Genomic DNA, 24,368 nt, shown 5'->3' on the forward strand with positions numbered 1-24,368 from the left:
AGCAGTATAAAGCTTTGATGCACACAGCCTTGTGCCAATCTCCTGAAGAAAAGCAAGCTGAGGGTTTGATCCCATTGCATGTTTACATGCATAAGAAATGGCTCTAAAAAACAAGGCCTAACATAGAGGAAAACAAAAAAACCCAGAAAATACAATCGGGATGCCTAACTATATAACTATACAGTTCCTTCACAGACTACAAAAATCTACTGAATTAACCTCTAGTGAAACAGAACGGATCTCCATTTGCTATCCGCAGAAGAATAGGATCCTCTCAGATTAAACTTATTGTAGAGTTTCACTCTGATAGAAGACTATTTTTAGAACAGCAAAGGGTACACCAAGCATGCATTCCCAACTGAGGCAGGAATTTAGCACTTGTTTGAGATACCTATTTAAAATTAACCAGTGGTTACTGATCAAAACTCAGTCTCATGGCCGAGGCCACTCTAACTAGAAAAGTGTTTTGTATATAAAGCTTATTTCTCAAAGTTAGGAGATTACTGCTAGTTCCTGAAGGACATGATGAATAACAGAGGCCTTTCTATTGCTACTTTTTTTAAATCAACGGGCTGCATTCTCCCTGGACATGGGCCTAAAATGTCCATAATGCTTTCAAGAAATTCATCCACAGCTTCTTAACTATGGACTTCAGAGTCCATTTTTTAAATTGCAGTCAGCTGCGATGCAATATTAGACTAGCTAAAGAAAAGAGGCTTTTTTTTGTCCAGATTGCACATCAACCACAGGTGTCCACTATACGTCAGCCTAAACTAACTGAGAAGTATATATATCCAGTATTTTTGAATAAACTATTCACTCTTATTAAGGAAGAAAATATAGATATTTAATCTAAATATTCATATCTGTCTGTGTAGATTTGGGCTTTTAATTCAATTTTTTTTTTTTTTTTCAGAAATTACTACAAACTTCATAGCTCATCCTGGAATTATTGCAAGCTAAGCAGATAAAGTTTTCACTTAAGAAAATTTCACAAGTAAAAAAACACATTCATAAAATAGTTTTAACTTAGCACCTCAAACTACTCTTCTGCTGCCATTAAAAATGAAATGCCATTTGTAAAGGTTTTACTAATATGTTAAAAAAAGTATCAGCAAATTCAATTTGGAAATAGAAGTCAAAGTCAACATTTACTGCACATTTCCTTTTAAGATGTTACCAAAAGGATCATCTAAACAAATGCTGTTCCGTTTAGCTATTATTTCTATATTTTGAATGCATATAGAATAATTAAAAAAAAAAGAAACAGGCCAGCTTGGCTTAATTAGGTCACCGCTGGAAAATAAAATAACTAGAAATATCTTCAGACCAAGTTTTTTGCCTATCAGTGGTCTCATGAAAATACTTTGGGAAGTAAAGTGAATATTGTCTCCAAACATGATAAATATGAATTAACTAATGGCAAGCATGAGCATGTACTGCTGACCAAATATTTTTTTTACTAGGGTAACTAGAGCAGTGATTTGACATTTCTTAATCTCACCTTAAAAGTAAAATCTCAATTTATACCTGGTGATTCATTTGAGCTTACTACAAATATTCCAAACTCAGCAATGACAGCGACAATGACTTACTTCTCAGATTTCCCATTCCAGGGGTCAGGCTCATTCTGGGAGGCAATGTGCTGTGATACGGTGGAGTAGTGCTGAACAAGATGTCATTTGGCAAGGCCTGGTCTATCATGGAGCTTCGGGAGCTGGCATAGGAAGATCCTCTTCGATTGCTACATATGCTTTCATCAGAGAGGGTACGGTAAAGTGTCCTCCGTGGGGAAAGGTTTCCATAGAATGAAAACTAAGGACAAAAACAAGAACAAATCTTGCTGGTTGAAGCGATTCATAGTATCATATTCCATCATCAGTTCTTGGGAGTATTTTTCTGGACAGGCACTCTGGAATTCTTGAACTCATACAGAAGATCAGAGATTTCTTCCACCATATCAGATCTACTGGGACCTCAAAAGTTACTGAATTGGATATTCAGACTTCCTCCCAATATTTTGGAACATATCATCATAAATTAATCAGACACTGTGCAGTTTTATTAATCATGAATCGTTAAAAGAAAACTTCAGAGCCATATGACAGCACTGTTTTACAGAAATGCATATAAGGTTACCAACTCTGGCAACATGTATGACGATACATAGAACCGTTTGATTTTAATTTGAAATGATCATGCTTTAATGTTAAACATTCTGAACTGATATATGCCGCCACATAATTCACACGATGATAGAAGTGACTTGAGACACTGCATCTCTCTGGATATCACAAAACAGTCTTAGAAAAGAGGGTAACAAGGTTCAGTGAAAACTGCTTACGCATTTCAAAAGGTTACTTAGACCACAACCCAAATATCTACAGTAAAACAAGATGTTACTGTATTGTAAAGCTGGACCATTACACTTTTTAAGTAATTTCTCAGCACTGCAAACAGTTTTCTTTACATCTACAAAGCACAGTTAATGCCTTAATGTTTTTACTGGTTTGTCCTGCACACAACAGTTACATGTTTCCTTTGTAAATAATTGTGTTTGTTCCCTATGCAGAACAAACGTTTAAGAGGAATGGCTTTTGCAAACAGTGAATATAGGATAGAATCTTCCATATTCAGGAAATTAATTTCTGACTTCACTGTCAAAAGAAATTGGCTCACCAGTATCAAGATTTCTACCCCCTGTGAAGGCATAGCCACAGACTATACACTGCCAACTCCTGTGGCTGGAGTTCCTTGTGAGTCAGAGCCCACAGTCTCACTTACTTTAGTTTAGGTGCCTTGGGGAGGAAGGCAAGAGCAGTCATTTATCTCAGTCACACCTCCTCTCAACCTTGGTCGATTCTTATTTAGGCAGCCAGAAAAACTGTTCTGGAATCTTCACAAAAGTTCTTGGAATCTTCACAAAACCCCTCCAATTATTGTATCAATCATAAATCATAAAAACCTCATGGACATGACCCACAAAAATCCAAGCATATATAATCCACACTCAACATACTATATATTATATATGATCTGAATTTTAAATTTAAACTCTGCACTTAGAAGAATCCCATGTGTTACTTTTGTTCAGACATGGTGATTATGATATTTAGCATATTGTATAAACACAGTGGATTAAGAGAGCATTGAGTTAATATGGAAGTGTGACAATTATCTCAAGTAATTTAATTGCTTTGTTCTTTATTCCATGTTAAGCACAGAAATCAGAACCATTTACTTGGGGAAGCAGCGAATTTTAAGATCACTACCCACTTATTGTGAACTATCAAGCATTACCAACTGTCTTTGTACTATTAAGATTAGATCCAGGCTCTCCAGTAGCACTTTAAGACAATTATGCTTTCTGAGCAGCTGCCACTGATACCTACATGAAACTGATTTGGATTTCTAGCAGAATTGTTGGTACTGACTATTACAGGGCAGAGGAAAGTGGGCTACTTTTATTCATGTGTTTTAATATCATACAAGATGTACAAATTTAGGCTTCCTTCCTTGAAAATGTCACTTTTAACCTTTCAAATTATAATGAAGCTGTTCAACCTGCACCCACCTCTGGTCAAGCTAAGTAAAGATATACTTAAACAAATACTGGATTTATAAATAATCATCAAAGAAACATTTCCCATTCTCTTGGGAAATAATATTTTGGGACTTATGAGCATCCTCATAGAATAAACTTAGCTTGTACAAAAAAATACAGCATCCTGTATAGTAATTTTGGGCATACCAGAAACCCATTTCTAAGGCTAGTGAAGGCCTGAAATACATAGAGCCAAAGAAAGTAGCCAACCTTTCTTCTCCCTTCCTCCATAGAGAGGCTGTCTGGCAGCATCAACTTCAGAAAGTCTTCTTTGGACAAGACTTGCTGGCTTTCAACAATAGCATTCCTGACAGAAGTTTGGAGTGGACTCGATGCAGACACAGCATCAATATCATCATACACTCTGTTGAGAAAATGGGTGTTTTTTAACAAGAAATTAGATTTGAAAGACTGCAATCATTTACTGTCAAAGTGAAAACTGTTAGAATTATCTCCTGACACGGCACACGATTAAAAAAAAATTTTGATCACTTTATCTTTACGAAAATGCTTGTGGGTACAAAATAAAATCATTAAACCACTTAGAAACGGAGTTTAGGAATTCTAAAGAACAATTTAAAAAAACATAATCCTTGTTTCTCCTAGCTTGCCTCTCTATTTTTTACACACCACACTTCTCTATCCATACAAAAGTTTTATTAATTTCAACATTTCCAAAGGTTTGTCACAAAATACTTTACGTCCATAGCAAATAAAAAAATCATTTTTTTGTAGTATAATATTGCATCCAGCCTCACCATCTGGCAAAATTACTGTGGTCATCACAGCAATGTTTCAAGTGTATTGGAAATCAATTGCCTAGTGTAAGTATATTTTATTATCAGCAATTTCATAAAGCTATTTAGATAAATTAAACAGGTGTCTTCTTCAATTATCAGCACATAACAACCTAGTTACAGTCAACAAAAGAGTGTCAAACTGAATTATTAACCTTCACCTCCTTCCAGGAAGAAAGGAGAGACAGGATTTTAACAGGTTTACTCTTAGAATGTAATCCAAGGAACTGGAGATAGCGACTCATAGAGAACACACACACTGGAAGCCACTGCTCACTGCCAAGTGCAGCCTCATCAGTGACTGTCTTCAGCAGACAGAAAATAAGCTTTGCTATGGTAAAGTGCAGTTCTCAGTGAATTATAACCTACAGTGGCACAACATTCAGCAATTGACCTGATATTCATCATCACTGCTAATTAGAGATCCTATTTTATTTCAACATAATTATCCTCAGAGAGATATTTCCTCTCTGTGATACAGAGAGGTTTCCTAGAAAGAAAGAGGTGAGGCAATACTGTATGCCATGGGAAAATCTGAAAATATTTTCTGACATAGGAAGAGTTGTCATATTCAATGAATAGTTTTTGAACAGAACTATCTCTTGAAGATAATTTTCTAAATTGCCATTGTTTCAGTCTAAATACCCCAATTCATTATGCAATTTTATTTTAAGGCTGCCATTCAAAATAAAGAGACATTGTTCAGTAGTTCATTGATTTCAAAATCCAAAAAATTGTGGAAAACTCTGAAGTTACCACATTTTAATTGAAATACTACCATGATCGAACAATTTATGTAATTAAAGCATTGTGGGGGAGAAATGAAATCACCTCTTTGTTAGCACAAAGGAACACAAATAAGCAGGACGGGAGCGTAGTAATATCTACTTTTGAAAATCAGGAATTTTGTGAAAGCATTTTCTTTTTATATTTGAGGTACTGCATGTTTTCCTTTGAGTTCAAGCCTTTTTCTTTCACCTAAGAACAACACATTTCTCATGGACTTAAGCTTCATTAGCTACACAAAGGTACAGAAAAAAAACCCTGAACATTTAAAGGCAAAACAGAATTTGTAATATTTTTCTATCCTATTTTAAAATTTATTTTCACTACCATTCTCCCCCAACAAAGTAAAACAGAGTGCTTACTCATGACATTCTGAAACTTCAGATTCTTCAGGTGTAGGACTTCCTTCTGATTTTTTCCATCCAATGACATATTTATTCACTGCTCCTTGTCTGTGGTACGGTTTTGAAATCGACCCAGCCATCTGTTGACTACTATTCTGCGACACTATATAAACTTTGGAGGTATCTAGGGAGCCACTCTTTTTAGAGCAGTGTGTTGATGGGCTTCCTGAATGATGTGACCCACTGGAAAAGTGAACGAAACACACAAAAGGAAAATTTAAATATGCTATGCAACAACAAATCAGAAACGCTTCGCCTGGTATGCGGCAATAATTCTTACTGTTAAGTTTTTCTCAAGGTTAAAATCAATGAAGCAAAATTGGCACAGTAATTTTCTACACACCAACTGTGTACACATTAAAGCTCTTTGAGAGCAGAATTGTGATGAGTTTCTAGAATAAACAATGCATGGAATTCAGCCTGCTGAAATGCCAATGCAAACTGATGTGAATCAAAACTAAAAGCCTAAATTCAATATAGATATATATATACTGCATTTGTGTGTGCAATTTTAAGTAAATATGTACACACACATTTACATAAAGAACTACATAGGGAATTACTCAAACATCTTCCTAATCATAAAACCTATGTGCTTTTCCATTTCACAGTAATTTTGCCACTTGATGCAAGATTAGGCTGTGCCTTTCCATCAGACACACTAATACTAAAATATCAGCAAATTTAACAGAAGTAAATTTCAGTTCAACAAGACAGTCCTCTGGATAATTTTTACAGTCCCTTTTATTATGAATAAAAGCCCTAGTAGGCACTAAGACGTACTTTTAGTGAAGACTCTAAAACCTATTTCAAATAAACTAAAGCAAACACTTCCTTGAAGAATAAATTTCTTAAGAATACAGATATAAGACAAATTCACTCATGTCAGGCATATAAAGAAATCAGTACATAAGGTATTATTTGGTTATTTTCCTGCACTGATTGACACTAAAAACAGGAAAATCAGAGCGAAAGAAGAACAAACTATTTCCTTCTATCCTTTACAGAATAAAAACCTTAACACATACACCAAAGCTTCAACTTCAAAGTCACCATAAAATGGCAACTGGAAGATAAAGGCAACCAGCTATAAAAGTGTACTTTCAACAAGCTTTACAACAGATATACCATGAACACATTTCATTGCTAACCAGAAAAAAAGCTGAAAATCAATCATAAATGCCGTTCAACAAGCAAAACTACAAAGCATGCATCAGAATAATGTAAATTAGGGGGGGATGGTATGCAATGCAGTTTCTCTGTATGTAAAAACTGTCCATTGTCCAATTTTTCTGATTTCCCTCAGCATTAACTCCAAGGTAATTTGCTGCACTGTACTAAAAACCCCGAAAGTATGTGAAAGTTCTAGGTGCAAACTTCTCTTTTACTCAGGGATGTTTCCCAATTTCAAAACCGAAGCAATTTGCAAGGGTCATGTATAACCCTCCATCAGACCTGGGAGGAGGTTGGCTATGCTTTCCAGGCAGACTCATCAAAAATTACTTGAAAACTGCTCATACAGGCATTTGAATACAACAAAAACATCAAAACCTTTCAAGTTCCGTTTCAAAGAACGGTAAACAGGATTAAACCAACACGAACGAGTTATCTGTATGTTAACCTTTAATCCATGACCCCTAATTTGTAAAGAAGAGCATACCTGGAATGAGAGGAGATTTCACTCAGGTCCCCCATGCTGCCTTCAGCTGTATGACCGGCCGAGATGGCAGAGGCGTAGCTGTGAACAGCATAGATTTTAGCTGGATCATCCTCTGGCCCGGGAGCCTCTGCAGCCTCTGCCCACTGCTCTGTGTGGCAGTGCACTCCAGCCCTGCTGCCAGCCAGGTGCAGAGGGGCCAGCAGAGGGGTTGGCATGCAGGGAGCCGTGTCGATCCCGCTGTCCGTGGAAGCCCCCTTTATATAGGTCAATCCAAGCAGCTCGGGGTCCATCAGGTCTCCAGAACCGAAGTGCTTCTCATCGCTGTTGCTGGACGTATTGCTGGATAAGGTGTTGCTGCTGGAGTGGCTTGAACAGCTTTTATCCCCAATCTTAACAACAAGAAAACAAACCAAAAAGGACCCCCCTCAAATTAAATAGTAAGAGATCTATTTTCATATAAATTACTGCATTTGTGCCATTCAAAGATCATTTTATTATTTTTTTTTACAGTATGCTATCACATAACTGCAAAGTATGAAAAGAGCAAATTATACCACCAGTTTCTGTGAAATGAATTGCACAGCTGGCTAGACACATTAAAGGTTGATGTCACTGCAAATAAAAAGGCTCTCGTTCTATCTTCTATCACAAATCTTAAAATCAGAATTGAATTTTCTGATTAAAGAACCTGCTTAACATCCATAAAATTGCATTTCTGAACAGTTAAAATAAGCATTTGTTAAAGCTAGAAGCCTTGGTAATTATTTGTTTAAACAAGCTCTACTGCAAATCTGAAAAACACCAAAGACTGGATTATTGTTAGTTTTTTCTCAGTGTGGCTGAAATATGCAGCTCATTGGATCAAATCCAATTGGATGTGTGGCTGGTTAAATTGAAGCCAATTGTGATGTATCTGTAGCAGATGAAAGTAACTTAAGTCATAAGGCCCTAAACTAAGCATGGCTATTGAAGTGGAATATTTATGTCAGACTTCTGAGCCAATTAAGTCCAAGGGTTTTGTTATTTACCTTTTAAAATAAATCATATAGAGAGTTGGATTAACTTATGTCTGTGACAGTAGCCAGAATAAAGGCAGATGGACTTCTACTAGGGCAAATGGACTTCTATTAGGAAGGATATAAATGGGAAGGGTGACTAACTATTTCATGAGATCCCTCACTTAGCAGATGCTAGGAGATGCTGTTGCTCACATATAAAATGTAAGTTTTCAAACAGTGTACAGACTCCTACTACACATAGCAGGATTTTCCATGTAACAAACATTATCGTTATGAACTTTCTATCACTAGGCTGTTGAGGATTTTGCCATTACTGAAGACAAGCTACTAAACAAGGTAGAGTAGAAAATCTGTTCAGTATTCCTAACACACAAGCTGCATTTTTATAGTGCTTATTGATAATTACACTCCATGGGTATTTCACATAAGATGAAAAGTGGTATGGTAAATATAATTTTATTTTCTTTTAAAGAGTAATTAAATACTCCACAGATTATACAAGCCAGTATAAATGAAGCTGTAAATTCACAGCTGAGTGGAGACTATACTAGTTTTATCTCCTCAATGTCCCAGATCCATGCCCTCTTGGAATTCTGAGTTTATAAACAGAGATAAGGCATACTTGATTCAACTCGCATCTGGGTGAGCATAATCTTTGCCTCCCAAAACACACAGTGGTCTTCATAAATTACCTAAAATGTATTTTTAGGATTTATTTGTAATAGTGTAGAGCAGTGTTTTGTTGTTGCTGTTTTGGGGTTGGTTTTTTTTTAGAGTTCTGAATGACATCCAAGGAAAAGACTTACATGTGAAAGCTTGTTTGGTGACTCCTTGCCACTGCCTTCTTTCTGTAAAGCTCGGTCTTTGTAGGAGCTCAGGACTTTGGTCGATGGTGCATGCCACTTGGCTTCTGCCAAAAATAATGGAGAAAGGTACACAACTCAGCATCAGCTTTCAAACCTGCACAGTCTTTGCAATCAGACACAGGTGTCTTCTCAGAATGTTGTAACAGTCCCTGCTTTCACTGTCACATCACATGCTCTTTGTGAGTCAAACCTCCCCATGGGGAGGTGGCTGCATTTCAACAGGAACTTCATTGCAAAGAACATGTACTTGAAAGATACAGTGGGTTTTATTACCAGAATGTCTAGTTCCTTCCAAAGTTTCCTCTCGTTCTCTGCCTCCTTCACATTCCAGTGAGCCTGAACCTTGGTGATGTTCATGGAGTAAAGGGGACTGGCATCTTTTAATATAAGCAGAAAATTAAGCTGTTAAGGTTTTTATTCTGTAAGATTAGCTACATGATGAACTACACCACCTTTTACTCTTAAAAGCAAGCATTTTGTGACTTTTTAAAATAATCACCATTCCCAAACATTTCCAAACTCTTCACAGAAATATTTACATGCAATTTTTTCAACAGCACACTGTTACATCTGAAGTGTGAACATGCCAAAAAGACACTGAGCTTTAAGAAGAAATGTATTCTTGGGGCTATATACCCAAAGGCTTTTGCAGTGAAGAATCACGGCAATATATGCTTAACCTCTTTGTGATCTAAGCCCCACAGAAAGTAATCCTAGTTTTGCACGGTTTCACACTGAGAATATGTAAGTTAGTACTAGATCCACTGTTTTGTATTGTACTGCAAAAGTTTAAACATTTCACAAAGCAACAAATAAAAACCTAGATTACTGCTAGAAATAACTGCTGGAAAAAATGACACAAGATGTATTTTGATGAGCTGTCAAAAAAAAAAAGCTACAGTATTTGAATTATTAGCATCTATTTAGCAGCCAGAGATTTCACTGAGTTATGTGGAATTCCTTGAAGAGTCTACAAGATACTGCATATATATCTGCTACATGGAATATCTTATTGACAATCAATCATGCCAAAGCATTAATAAGCTTCAAAGAGTCAAGCTGATGCACTCAATATTCACTTTTTTTTTTCTGAAAGGTAGCTTCTGAAAGTCACTTGGCAAGTCTGGAATGCTTTTATATTACTCTATTGTAGATACTGCCATAGCACAACATTTTGTAACAGGAGAGCTTTCAGCAGCTGTATATATACAGCAAAGTCATAACTTTAAAGTATTTAGAACAGATGCCTCACATAATATTCTTATGGGTTTTATTGGGGTGGTCTTTTATATACAGATAGCTAACTTCTGAAATTTCAGTACCAAGGGATTAACAGGGAGCCAAAAGGACCATCTATGCACAGCCTTTTAGCGAGAAGAGACCTCTGAAATTCCTACTTTTTCAAGGACATATGCTAGGGAATGGGTGCCACCAAAACAAACATAGCAGGAAATAAAATCTAAGACCATGAAGATTTCTTTTAAATCAAACACCTTCCTCCTGAATAGTTCTGAGTTACTATCTGATTTCTGGCCTATTACTGGGAAAATAAACCTAAGAACCATTTCTCATTTACCTGAATCTAAAAATATGATCCTAGAGAGTTAAATTAGGATGACTTTAAAATTGCAGTTGCATGCATGTTACATCAAAGATCAGTAAACCTGTACATCTTTAAAGATACCAACAGTGTTTGAAAATATAATCTAGAACAACCATACCAATTTTGCTTAAGAAAGAAGATGCAGGGGAGCTATTGCAAGATTTAAATAAAAATTTTTAAAAAACACTAATACCCGTCATATCCCACTTGCTGTCTCCAGTGGCTGCTCCCGCTCGGTCCTGGGTCACTGGATGAGGACTGGTTGCTTGGAGAACTTCTGTAATGTAGATTTTAGAGTCATTAACAGTGCACTGAGGTATTTGTGGGGTTTCAGATTTGAACTGGGCTGTACTTATCAAAAACATTCATTTTCACAAACAATACAGATGCGGTGTGAACACGGAGTTACATCCATTTGGGGAATTTAAAAGGTTTCATAAAACTTTAACAAGAATTTTAAAAGTGCAGTATTTGTTCAGGAATAAAATATTTCCAACTGAATATATAAAAAGGAATAAAAAGAGAAAGACTGAGTGCCAAATCCTATTTTCCTTAGATCTGGCTTTAGTTCTGAATAAGTGGGATTACTCAGAGCAGCTGGATTAGGTCTCTAAATTCATATGTGGGAAGTTCTCACAGTGGATCAGAAATGATTTCTAGTTCCTTGGCACTTATAACAATTTTAAAGATAGTAAAATTGGAAGTGGCAATTCTAATACTTTTAAAAGTTTTGTTTCATTAATCTTTTGACATAAAAAAGTAACAAAAACCCCATTTTCACAAAGAGCATTATTTTGTACTTATTATTTAAACTTTTAAGTCTCATGTCTTAAAAATTGTCTCTAAGCAGTTTTGTTAGATTTCCAGACAGCTGAAATTTAATGGTTAAATTTAGGTTTGATCTCATCCTTTTTTTCACTTCTGCACGCATCGTTCCATAACTACAACACAATTTCCTTCAATTACCTTTACATTTTCTTGAATTCAATTCCCTGTGTTTATCTTATATTTTTTTCTTTTCTCCACCCCTTTTCCTTTTTCATGTAGAAATGAATGCGTGTACTCAGGGAGGAAATGAAGAGGTGGTTTTTGATTTATGGGAAATATTTTCTGAAGAACATGACCTTTAAAGAAGCAGCTTTGCAGTTCAGCTTGAAAGTTTTAAAGACAGTAGCTACTATATTTTGTTTTTTAAAGACATTTGGTGTTATATTTGGTCTAATAGACAACGTACAATAAATAGTGTAGAACCTGATTTTTCACCATGTCTTTCTCTGAGAAGTATTTGCAGGACTGAGTCTCTATCAATTAAGTGAAGTAGTCAATAGAGTACAGCTTATTTCAGTTCCATGAACTTGTTATTACCACCAGGAATTATGCCTTTCATGCACAGATTAAGAGACCCAGCATTAAAGAATGGATAAATTATGATCCCACGTGCTTCCCCCCTCCAAGCTGATGTTTAGGACATTTTCCTCAAAGCCAGGATATTGCTTTGTGCTGTTCCAAGGCTGAAATATGTCCACCTCACATTGGCTGGACATGTGTGAAGCCTTTAGCCTAGTAAACAATGAGTGGCTACAAAAAGAGAACCACAGAAATCCCATCAATGACTGCCTCACACAGCTCCTTCACACAAAAATTCCAACCATCTGCTCTCAGGAACAGATTCCAGACTTCAGGTGATAGGAAGCATTGCCTACAAGTGTGACTCAGGGACCAAAGTACACAGAATTCTTGGTGCAAAAATCAGAAGAGTGAGTCTGCCTAAAGCTTGACTTAGGCACATGCTATGAGCAGCTGCCACAGAATTAGCCACTTTGTGAAAACAGGAGTAGAGCTTAAGGATATCGTTGTATTTCTAAGTGACTAAGTAGAAGAAGTTCCTTGAACACCACCAGAATATTTGGATTGCCTTCTCAAAGCACTTAATTCTCAAGAATTGTACTAGGAGTACAGGTGTTCAGCTCTCAGTTTCTAATTTCACCCCAGGGACTGGGCACCTAAATGTTACATGTCACAGTAGTTGAATTTTTGCTGCTGAAGTCTCTTACTTTATCTAGTCCACATTTCTTATGCTTCTTCCTCTTTTTATTTCTAAACCAGTTTTATTGCTGGCTTCACCCTTAGCTCATTTTCAGATCAGCAGTTAAATCTTCCCTGCTTCATCAACCTGCTTCTCCCTGCTTGCATTCTTAAACTGATACTGGGCCTTTGACCCTCTAAAATCTCTTAATCATTTTCCTAGTCTGAGAATACACTTTCACCCTTGCAAGATTACTTATAAGCACTAACCCACCTTACTTCAAACTCTTCTGTTTGAAGCTCATCTCTCTGCCAAATCATCAATTATGCCTCTTCCCATGTGGAAAGACCTTACAATTAGGTACCTTTCTTTACATGTTTCAAGACCTACATGTCAGAATCCACAATTTTCCTGTTTTCATTATTAACACTCTGTATCATGTCTACCCCAGAACAGCACTGTACATGTTTTGCTTAAGTGATGCAGGAATTTCTCCATGGTAAGAGTAGACTCAGTCTAAGCACTTTTTACATGCTTTGCTGAGTGTTATGAGAAGTGCTGCTTAAGCTTGTGAAGTCTTTTTTGGAACTGAGTAGCATGTCAGAAAGCTTTCATTTCTTTTCTGTATCGGCATACAGTATGCTTAATAAAGCTTCATAAATGATGAAGTATTTCTAGACATTTGATACATTGTCTCCTTATGTTAGATATTATCAAGAATTTTGTTAACAAGACATTAGGAAAAGCCTAAGTTCTATAATGGTACTTAAACGCTTACAGAAATGCACGTCTCCATTTTTCAGGGGGTGGAGAGGGGGGTAGGGGAGAAGGAGAACACAAATGGTCAAATGGTCATAACTGGGAGTCTTCCTTCCCCAGACAAAGAAAGAGACATATTTTCAAATATGTACTACTATTATTTGTGTATATTTCAATGTAAAAAGTCATTAATTCTTTTCTACTAAGTAAGGTAGTCGGTGTAGAGATAGTAGCATTTAATGATTTCATCTAGAATTGTTTTAAACTCATTTAAGACTAGTATTTCAGATTTTTGCATCACTCAGATATTTTCAACATGCAATAATTATTTCCTTGGAAATTAGAACTACATCACCCCATAGATAAGGGCATAAGCAGAAATAATTATAAACAATAAAGGACAGAGTTCTGCTCAAGACATATGGTTTTCCTAAATAATTCAAAGGTCAAATGTATTTGCAAATTTTTATCTTTAAAAACGAAGTTTCATCTTATGAAGAATTATGATTAAATTAGAACAGAGCTAACATTTAAGGATACCATCCCATCATCTAAGAGGTGTTACATATTCAAATCACAAGCTCTGCTTTGTTTAATTAAAAGCAAAGCAAAGCATAAGGGCTGGTAATGAGTTACAGAACCCTTTGAAACTATGCCAATACTTCGGTAACAAGATTAAGTAATTAATTTTTTTAATGAGTTCATTTTATTTACACTCAGTATTTGTTTAAATAGTCTTCCAAAAGGTGGGGAACAGGACATTACTGACATCCAAAAGTTAAAAGGCATTTTCCCACTTCACTGATTTGGGACTAAAGGAAAAGGTCAGCTGCCTTCAGCAGTAGGATCCTCAGAACAGCCCCTTCCACCACAAACACCAAAAGTCACTTGTTTCAAGCAGACTGGTCCACTGAATGCTATTTAACACAACCTCAAAATTAAAATTACTTTCAAAAACCAGTAAAATAAGGTCTCAAAAACACGACCCCAAAGTTCCAGAAAGCAGAGATTTCAAACAGGAAATGCCAGGCCTTAGGAAAATGGCAGGCATTACCCAGCGAGTGTATTACCTTGCACCATCTGGCAGTTTCCTATCAAAGGAAGTGCTACGAGGAATGGCTGTCTGAGCCTGCTGGAGAAGCTGCTGGCACTGCAGTCTGTCAGATGTTCCTAGGATTGGAGAGGCACGAGAGAGAGGCTGCCCAGCGGGAGTCGGCACCCGATGCCAAGTGGTATTCCTTCTGAAAGGGGTTTTATACTCACATGGCGTGCCTTCACTGTCAAGTTTGTATTCCACCATGGGTATACGACAGAGTTCTGAACAACCCCTGTGGGACAAATAAAAATACTCATCAGCCTCAGGGGAAAGAACAGAGAGAGAAATCTCGCATTCACAGTCAGGAGTATATACATATTTTGATTTCAGGTCCCGAAAGGTGTTCACACAGCATGGTACTTTGAACACTTCGAAACTGTCACACCAAGCAGGTAGAAAACTTTTCAAAATAAAAGATTTGCTGTCATGTGCTCAAAGATCTTTGAACTGTCTCTTTGCCCTTCAAAATGGAGAACATTTTAAACGTCTATAAATTAATTTGCAGCTTGGATTTTACATAATAAAAACTTATGGAGACAAAGCATTTACAAGTCATAAAGCATCAAGTTTTTCTAAAATTGCATTGATTTGTTTAAATGTCAGAAATAGGTTTGTTGCTTTGCAGCAAACTAAACACTTCTTAGGGGGGTTGAGAACTCTCCTTCAGAATCCCACCTTGTCCCCACCAAATGACAGAGTGCATAGCCTACAATGCAAATGATTAACTGGCACCTAAACATTTTTCTCTGTGTTTTCAAAGTGTACTTTCTAATGTCTCTTTTCCCTGGACTTTGTAAACCTGAAAGAGAAATGGGGAAGTGGAAGGAAGAGACAGATTAGAAAGAGTCTGGCTTACCATCTCTGCTTGAATTTTACACTGTGGTTAAATACTAACAGCATTCACAGACAGTGTAAACCCAGGCAAAAGTACTGGTAGCGTCCCACAAAAGATCAGTGTGCCTGTAGGATATTTGCTGCATTCAATAACTAAGCTTTACTTTTTCAGAAATTGGTTGATAGAAGCTTCACACACCCTTTAAGTCAACACTGATTATCACTGGAGATTTTTTATATTCTCAACATTCCATCTCCATTTTTTTTCTGATAGGCAGTGTGTACTAAATCAATATCAATGAAGAGAACACACTAAACACTTCCAAAGCAATAATTAAGTTTAAGTTAGAAATAGTGAAAATTTGCTCCTCTGTCTCAACTACAATTCTGCTCCATTCCTTAGCTGAGCCTTGATCAAGCTTTGCTTTTGTTAAAAAACCAACATTAAGTATTTGAAACTAAATTAAAATCACCTAGAGAAAGTGCAATAGAGTGTAAAGAGTTTACAGTCTTAATCCTGAAACTATCTTGGCATAAGTGGCTTAACACAAATTTGCAGTGCAAGCAAATTGTGTAAATTCTCAAACATTAAATCACTGTGCATTAAAGCTTCTGAATCAACCCGTCCAAAGAATATTTTCATTATCTGTGTACTGGTGAACAGATTAAAAGGAAAAATATTAGACAAAGAGCAAACCGTCTTATTCAAGGCTGTTGCAGGGAAGACCCGTGAGCAACTGTAGCAATCACATTCTACATACTCTGTATATGCATAGTCTGATCCTGCCAAATGTTCCACTCAGCTGAATTTTTAAGTAGCAAATATGCAAGTTTATCCTGTAGCACTAAGTCTCTGCCCCTAGTGGCACTCAAACACATGAAAAAGTTAAAGAACTTAAAAATACAGATGATGAAAGTATTGAGAATGGAGATCGATAGCCAGTATAGGGTGGAAGACACCTTGATGAAGATGAGCTGAAGAGCTAGAATGTTGCAAAGGAGAACTCAGTATTTCCAGTTTTTCAATGTAATTCTTTTATCAGAAATATCATTGTAAGACGCACCAATAAAATCAGATATGTCCAACCTGCTGACAAACCATAATTGGACATGCTGGAGGCATCACAGGATTTTGCAATCATGATTTTCTGGTTAGAGCTTCCCTAAGGAAGTAAAACCACCCTAATAATCTCTTCTCACAGACATGGAATCGTGCTACATAGAAATCGCTGTTATAAAATTACCACATCATTTCAGAGGGTCAACTTGGTATATTTCTAGCCTTCCCCTCACCCGGAAATGCCATAGTTACTCAGAACACAAACTGCCTCAGTCCACATATCGATTTTTAAAACTTTTTTCACACTTCTGAGAGTCAAATGTCGGGCTTTTAGAATAAGCAACAGCATGAAAAAGAGGTGAAGCTGAGTGAATTGCACAGAACTGTGCAAACTCTTCTACTGCTGAAGCATATATAGAATATATTTCTCCAGTGTGATTTTCAACTGCCTATGTTCCAAGATCATTCTTCCCTTCATGCAAGTTCCTGCCTCATTCACTGCCTGCAACAGACAAGGTGTAGGAGAAAACAGCGTCCAGCAATGCAGCCATGATCTTTTTTTTGCTTTTTTTTGTTTTTAAGTAAGAAGTTTTACATACGAAACAAACAGATCAAAGAACGCAGAAATTACACAGCAAGGTTAATATTAGTTTGGTGCACTGCACAGCTTTTCATGTGACCACAGTTTTCCATTATTTGATGAAGAAGTTGAGCAATTATGTAGGCTAAAATTTCGATCTCCCTTCTGCTAATTTCTTAGTATTTTTTCACTCCCTTCTTCATTTCCATAGGCTTTAGGCATGAGAAACAAACCACCCCCTCCACAACTTCTGTTATTAAGATATCAATTTTACAGTTCATCTTAGTAATTGAGAAAGTTATAGCATGTAATTGTGATTGTACCCCTCACAAGGTACTCCCCATAAAGTACTCTAAATGCTGCAAAAATAGCCATGGTTTTTGCAAGCAAAAGGGACTGTTACTACTATTTAGTTTGACTTAGCTTGCTGACTAATTGACAGAAACATGGTATAATAATAGTAAACAATAAACTTTCCCACAGTGAACAAGAACTGAAAATTTTGTAAAATTTTGTGTTTGTTTGCAGCACAAAAACATAGTCTTCCTACAAATGAAAAAAAAATATAAAATTGAGGACATAGTTCCTGCAAAAAAAGGCTTACAAAACAACCTTGTTTCAAATCACTATAAAAATTCAACAGCGTTGCTTATGAATTCAAAACAGAGCCCTAGAATGCTTGTTTTAACTGGCTCAAAAAAGAATTTCCATGGTTTCAGATAGCTTCTTTTGTCACACAGGACTTTTAAATCTTAATTTAAAAGTACCAAACCAATCACCTCAACATTTATATGAAAAAAATATGCTTCACTGCTTCACAAGCACTGCCTAAAAAACAGATACTGCATTATACTGAGATAGGTAAAGTCATAATTTCAGCTACCTCCTGTATCAGGAAGACAGAGAAGGAATTACTTCATGCCTGCAATCCCCACCTCCACTCCCCACCATGAATCAAACTGTAAGTTATCTTGCATGAAAAAAAACCCACAAAAATAAATGCAATTCCCTCTTAAACATGTAATTTGACCTTTATCTAACTTTTACTTATGATTTTGTTACTTATGCCACCAGTGCAAGAATATGCATTGGTACTGGTATTAAATGATAGCTTTTAAATTTAAATTTGATCTATTTCTTTTAAATTCACTTTAAATGATACTTAAGGACAAATCTTTACTTTATGGTTTTTAAAAGATACTTGAATTTATGTTAAAAAGTGTAGGATATCAAATGTCTTTCACAATTATATCCAATATAACATTTGAAAAACAGACTCAAGATATTTAACAAGCAAATGTGACCATATCTTAACCACAGATCAGAATATATAGCACTTCCTGCCCTTCACCATAGTTTGGTATTAATTAAATCAGTGCTTCAACATAAAGCACAGACTAATACCTTTGGTTCAAGAGCCATATTATCCTATTAAAAATTTGGTTAATAAAACGTACTCTGCAATCAAAGAGAGCATGACCCTATGATACAGCTAGAAGGTCATGACAACATAATAAAATTTAGGAGTCCACTATAAAAATCTGCAATATTCAACTGTTCCTGCAAGGAGCACTATGTTCTGAAAGAACTATCAAGCACTCCATTAATTTTTTCAAACTACATTAACCAATCCTTTTAATATTAGTTTCAGATTCCGTATAAAGGTTCTGCAAAGGCCTGTAGGATCTGTGAAGGGCCTGCATTATGCAGGGAGTCCAGTTAAACTCAGTAAATATCCATCTCCATAGAAAAGACAGAGGCTTCCATGCACCATGATCAGCACCCTGTCGCCCTGATAGCTGCACAGAAGCCTTCTTTTCTGCCAAATCCTATGACTATCAGCTACTGGGTACAACTTCAGTATTTGGACCCCAGCTGTCTACAGATTTCAAACATGAAAAACTTGTTAGGGTATCAACATAACTAGCATACCTGGTTACAATTTAACTCCAGTTCAATGTATTGCAAAGAGATCTCGGGCTAGAGAAGGAATCATTGGTGTGCATCAGTTTATTACACTGGTAAGTTATCCCTTACTATCAGCATTTCAATACCAAACATCTAATCCCGCCCAAGAAAGAGTCTATATCCAGCAGTACAGTAACTGCATTCTGCTAACTCAAACTTTGTTTTTGAAAACAATCACTCCTATTAGAGTGCACCTTCGTTCTTACACTACAGTAGTGCCCAAAGTGACACAACGAGCCTGAGGATTCACTGTGCAATCTATTAAATCCACATAATAAAACACAGATTCATTTCATATAATTATGGGGATTTAATAGAAAAGCAGAATTTAGTAGCTTAGTTTTGTCGAGACTCAGGTTGTAGTTAGTTAAAACATTCATAGATTTCCTTTCCCTGACACTGTGAAACACCTCCTGCAGGTAATATCTCATACCCCCTATATCTGTTCCAGCACAAGTCCAAGACACTGCATAATACAGAAATAGTCTGCGAGAATTTTGGTCAAAAAGTCAAGACAAAAATTCCAAGTTCCAACATCTCAGAAACCTATTAACAGTAATCATACATAATTCAAAAACTTCTTAAAAATTAAATCAACTTTATATTTAAATAATTTCATACCACAATAGATGTGTGAGATTGCTCACAGCAACCTCAGACAGGACTGCTGCCCACCCTATCACTTTGGTTTAAGGGAAGTGATGACTCTCTAGAAGTCCCTCCATGGAGCTAAAGAGTTGAAGCTGCCAATCCCTCCTTCTTGAAGATAAACTCATTGTCCTCCTGATCTTTATTACTATTCAGTTTAAAACAAAACTGTGTTGGTGAGCTGACAAGAAATTCAAAGGTCTCCTAAAGAGCCTCTGCATCTGTATTGTTATATGTAAAAGAGAAATACAGACAGGAACTAGATGATCTTTAAGCTCCTTTCCAACCCACAACATTCCATGATTCTTATATTATTCCATGAATAGAGAGAAAAAAGAAGAGAAGAAAAAAAAAAGGGAAAAAAAGAGTCTGGAACTCTTCTTTGCTTCTCTCCATAGAGACAAACAGTGCTTTGCCAGGCATTTAGGGTTAGTTTTTTTTTTTTTTGCCCAACTGTAACAACTGTACACATAATTAACTTTAGCAATTATAATTAACCCCTACTAGAAGTTCATTCATAACTCAGTAAAAATAAAAATCAAAGACTTTATTCGTATGAGAAACACAGTTAAGCATTTTCTACCATTTTAGTTTTTGTTGGGTAGAGAGGATTAGCTATTGCAAATAGTACAGCTTCCAGTTAGTATAATTACATTTTCTTAGTGACAGTTCTCTCAGTTACATCTATGAAACATCAGAATCTAGAAATTTCAGATATTTTCAGCCCTCTTAGATTAGTAGCAGGGGTGATAATTAAAAGGTTCGGTACATCCAAATTCTACTTTCACAACCAAACATTCAGGTTTTGCTGCTTCAACCTCCCTCAGGTGCCGTTGGACTTGGCTTCTTTCTAGCTCAGGTGGCTTAATTATATAAATAAATAAATAAATAAAAAAAAAAAAAGAATCTGAAGGCCCTAGGAACTATCCCACCAGTTTATGGCAAACACCCCTGTGACAATAACTGAACTCTACCACACAGTAGCCTCTACCTCTTCCTAAAAGCATTTTCCAAACATTCTATACTCTGTTGGTTATCTGTTACTTTTAAAAAGCCCCAGAAAAACAATTCTTTCAAAGAAATCAAAATCATTTAAGGGGAACAAGCATCAGGACTGGAAAATGAGTCATTACATCTATTTTATTTGTAAGAAGGAGTTTGCAAGGTTCAAAAGAATAAAACAACCTCAGAAGAATTGTAGTAGTACTTAAAAATGGCCCACAGGCAGTTTCAGTCATAGTTATAAAAGTATTTCCATTTTCAAAACTACCTACAATAGCAGAAAAAGAGTCTCTAGCTTGGCCTTCAGACCAACAGCGAAAACTACTGTTCCTACAGCTCTCCAGCTTCTGTTTATAGCCAGCCCTGGAAATTTTGATTAATGTTTTGTTTGCTTTCTAAATTTCCTACAAATTGTTTCTTAATCGGTTTTCAAGCAATTTCTTTTTCATCTAAAATGGTGGTTGAGCTAAGACAAACCCATAGGTAAGATGTAGTAAAAAAGAATCTAGCAAAATCTACAGTTTAAAATAGATTTAGCAGTGCTTGAATTCCTTGACTGGACTTAGCTGATTAAAGACACAGTGTCCTTGAACACTTCTATAACATCACTAGCGAAAGGAAATCAGAATGAACATCATTATTCTCCTGCTCAAATGCACACAATCCCAAATCAACAATTCTGAAGGGACGAACCTAGCACAGAAACAAATATGACAGAAAAAATATTATTCAGATCTCAAAACAATGACCAACATATTTGTTCTAATACTGCTTTATCATTTAAAGAATTTACGTGTTAAATAGAAATTTCTACTTTCCATCTAAATATCAGCCTGATGCCCCACAAATAACTTAGATTTCTACATCAATTTGTGCATGATTACTTAATTGCTGGAGCAAACTGAAAACAGCAGGAGCTTTGTCTCAAGTTCATTAATTTTACAGGATAGTAAATGAAAGGCCTCACTCCATGATTGCTTTTGCATATACTACTGCCAAGACTTCAGTAGAAGGATCTACATTAAGTAATGGAAGACATTTATCGAGCAGAATTTTCCTCTGTAATTTCCTAATCACCCTGTAACATTCCTTTGTAAGCACCTTCAACATTCAAATAGTTTATTTTCATGCTGAAATAAATGAATGCAAGACAGTTTGCAGGGAAAAAACATCTTTGTTAATTGTTTATTGCTAATAGTTTATTCTCAGTGGGTGCTCACATTTTGTTAGTTTTCTTTTAAAATGATGGATTGAAGATTAATTTGTGGGTAAGCTAACAGACAAAAAAAAAATCAAGAACTTGATTAAAGAGCTCTGCTTCAGCTGATGTTTTTTCAAGGGATTGCTTTGGAAACACCCCTGCACACTTGAAACTCATTTGCACTTGAAGGATACAATTCCCAAGACATTCCATGGCACTCATGTCCAATCTGTGTAAACTCACTTCAGAATTCGATCCCAGCAAGGAACCAGTACTAGTAAGCAACCCAAAGAGAAATTCCTCATTGCTTTGCATTCATAAAACCCAGCAGACAAAGCTAAGCAGAAACTAGTCTTTCAAGAAGTGGAAATCAGCTGATTATCTCAGAAAATGAAAGACAGGCACTAATAAAATGATACATTTAGGGTTTTTTCATGAAACTCTGGAATTTTTTTTTTGCTAAAATTATATTTATATTCTTGTAAAAGTATGTAAATCCTCAATGCAATTGATCCTTTTAGAAACAAAGATGAATGTATTTTATATCTATGTACTGTGGGCAAAATCTTAGTGGCTGAACTTGAAACCATAGATTATGGCATTTAAGTTAAAAAAAAAAAAACAACAAAAAAAACCCCAAAACAACAAGAAAAACCAAGCTCACCACACCAAAACCAAAAGAACAAATCACCAGTATGTACTCTGAGAAACCAGGTTGAAATACAGAGAAGAAAAGCCTACCCAACTGCCAGAAGACCATATACTCTGTAGGATGAGTCAAACTTTCAAGGGACTTATTTCAGCCTCCAAATGTACCTTCCTACATGTGTCAGATAGTCTGATGCATCATTTCTTAGCAGAAAGCCTCTAAAACTCGCTGTGAATAAAAGCAGTAAGTACTGGAGCATAGATGTAAAACTTTCTCCTGCTTTTTAACTATCATTCTTCTGGACACTTGTAATGTGTGGGTCAAGGATGGAGGGACCCTCAAATATCATTAAAAAATCTGCATATCTGCTTTGAGTGTTATTTGATAATCATTACAACTACTTGATACAAAAAAGTTCCCTCCTGACAAGCTGTCACATCTGCCTTAAATGTTTGTCGCAAGGATGTGTTTGCAATCACTCAGAGAGGCTTGATTCTATCCTGTTCAGCCATGCATGGACTCTCCAAGGACAGGGACATTTCTTGTCAAGCCAAGGTGAAATGGATTTAGTTCTCCAGATACTCCTGTTTTACATCCAAAACTACTACCCGTAAATTTCTGAGTAAACCTGATACCAGAGTACAAGAGAGACATGAACATATGGAGCAAGTCCAGCAAAGGATCAAAGACGATTAAGGGATAAGAGCATCTGAAACACAAGGAGGGGCTGAGAGTGCTGGGTATCATTCAGCCAGGGAAAGAGAAGGCTCAGGAGGGATTTTATCAATGTGTATAGAATGTCTAATGGGGGGATTAAGGAAAAAAAGATGACAAACTAAGAATATTATCCAGTGAAAATACAGGAGGAAAGGTGCAAAACTGAAGGACAGGAAATTCCATTTCAGTACAAAAAAAACTTTTCCTACTGAAAGGATGATTGCATATTGAAATTGAAATACTGAATTTTTGAATCTCCATCCATGGAGATATACAAAACCCAGTGAACATGTCCATGAGCAATCTGCTTTGGCTGACCTTACTTTGAGCAATGGGGTTGGACTCAACAACCCTCAGAGGTCCTTTCCAACCTCAGCTATTCTCTGTTTCTGTGACAAGAACCTGCAGACGGCTAAGAGAAGCAATTGAGGAGACAGGGAGATGGGTTTGTGCAAGTTTTAACTAGTAAGTACCAGTGATAGGCTATCTTTTTTCCCCAAAATTCTGATCATTTATCCCTTTCCGCCCTCTCCTCTTTTCTCTCATTTATTAATATATTTTACAAACAAAGTCAAATATCATATTTGTCAACTGAAATTCTCAGACTTGTCATGCAGTATCTATAACTGCTTTCTGTCTGCTCTGTTTAGATTATAAACACTGCAAATAGGCAAGCTCAAAACCCTCCAGAGACTGGACAGTCAAAATCACTAATCATATTTTTTGGGATATACAAGGGAAAATGAGCAGTTTTCTGTGGGAAATTGATATTCGAGAGGAAGAAACACTTCTTTTATATGTACATACTGGAAAGGTGAAGTTAAAAAGAACTTAAGCTTTTAAATGCTTTTAGAAAAATTTTGGAATAGACACATAATTTAAAAAATTTCATTTTTCTTAGTAATTAGTCACAATTTTTAAAATGCTAAAAATTATAAAGAGGAACAGCTTTTGCAGATTTCTCTCAGTGTGGTAACACTCAGTTCAAACTCCACCTACACACAGAGTTGGGTGCTATGTATCACACTGATCTGGGATTTAAACATTTTATCTTTAGAAGATGATTTATATCAAAGACAATATAAACAG

The 24,368-nt window shown here is 36.2% G+C and overlaps 1 protein-coding gene across 3 annotated transcripts in view; it reads right to left on the minus strand.

Moving 5' to 3' along the window:
• The window catches only part of SIPA1L2 (signal induced proliferation associated 1 like 2), a 126,931-nt gene that overhangs the window by 15,610 nt on the left and 86,953 nt on the right, over positions 1 to 24,368 (minus strand). For all 3 annotated transcript variants that reach the window (XM_066178790.1, XM_066178789.1, XM_066178788.1), the window contains exons 11-18: positions 14,595 to 14,852; positions 10,933 to 11,016; positions 9,410 to 9,513; positions 9,077 to 9,180; positions 7,252 to 7,640; positions 5,550 to 5,774; positions 3,815 to 3,968; positions 1,596 to 1,815 (exon numbers count right to left, since the gene is read on the minus strand). In XM_066178790.1, the coding sequence (XP_066034887.1) occupies positions 1,596 to 1,815; positions 3,815 to 3,968; positions 5,550 to 5,774; positions 7,252 to 7,640; positions 9,077 to 9,180; positions 9,410 to 9,513; positions 10,933 to 11,016; positions 14,595 to 14,852 (1,538 nt within the window). The remainder of the gene's footprint in view (positions 1 to 1,595; positions 1,816 to 3,814; positions 3,969 to 5,549; positions 5,775 to 7,251; positions 7,641 to 9,076; positions 9,181 to 9,409; positions 9,514 to 10,932; positions 11,017 to 14,594; positions 14,853 to 24,368) is intronic.

The sequence above is a fragment of the Chamaea fasciata genome, unplaced genomic scaffold (genome assembly GCF_029207755.1).
Source record: "Chamaea fasciata isolate MVZ Bird 193981 ecotype frontalis unplaced genomic scaffold, bChaFas1.0.hap1 SCAF_3, whole genome shotgun sequence".
In the NCBI taxonomy this organism is placed as follows: domain Eukaryota; kingdom Metazoa; phylum Chordata; class Aves; order Passeriformes; family Sylviidae; genus Chamaea; species Chamaea fasciata.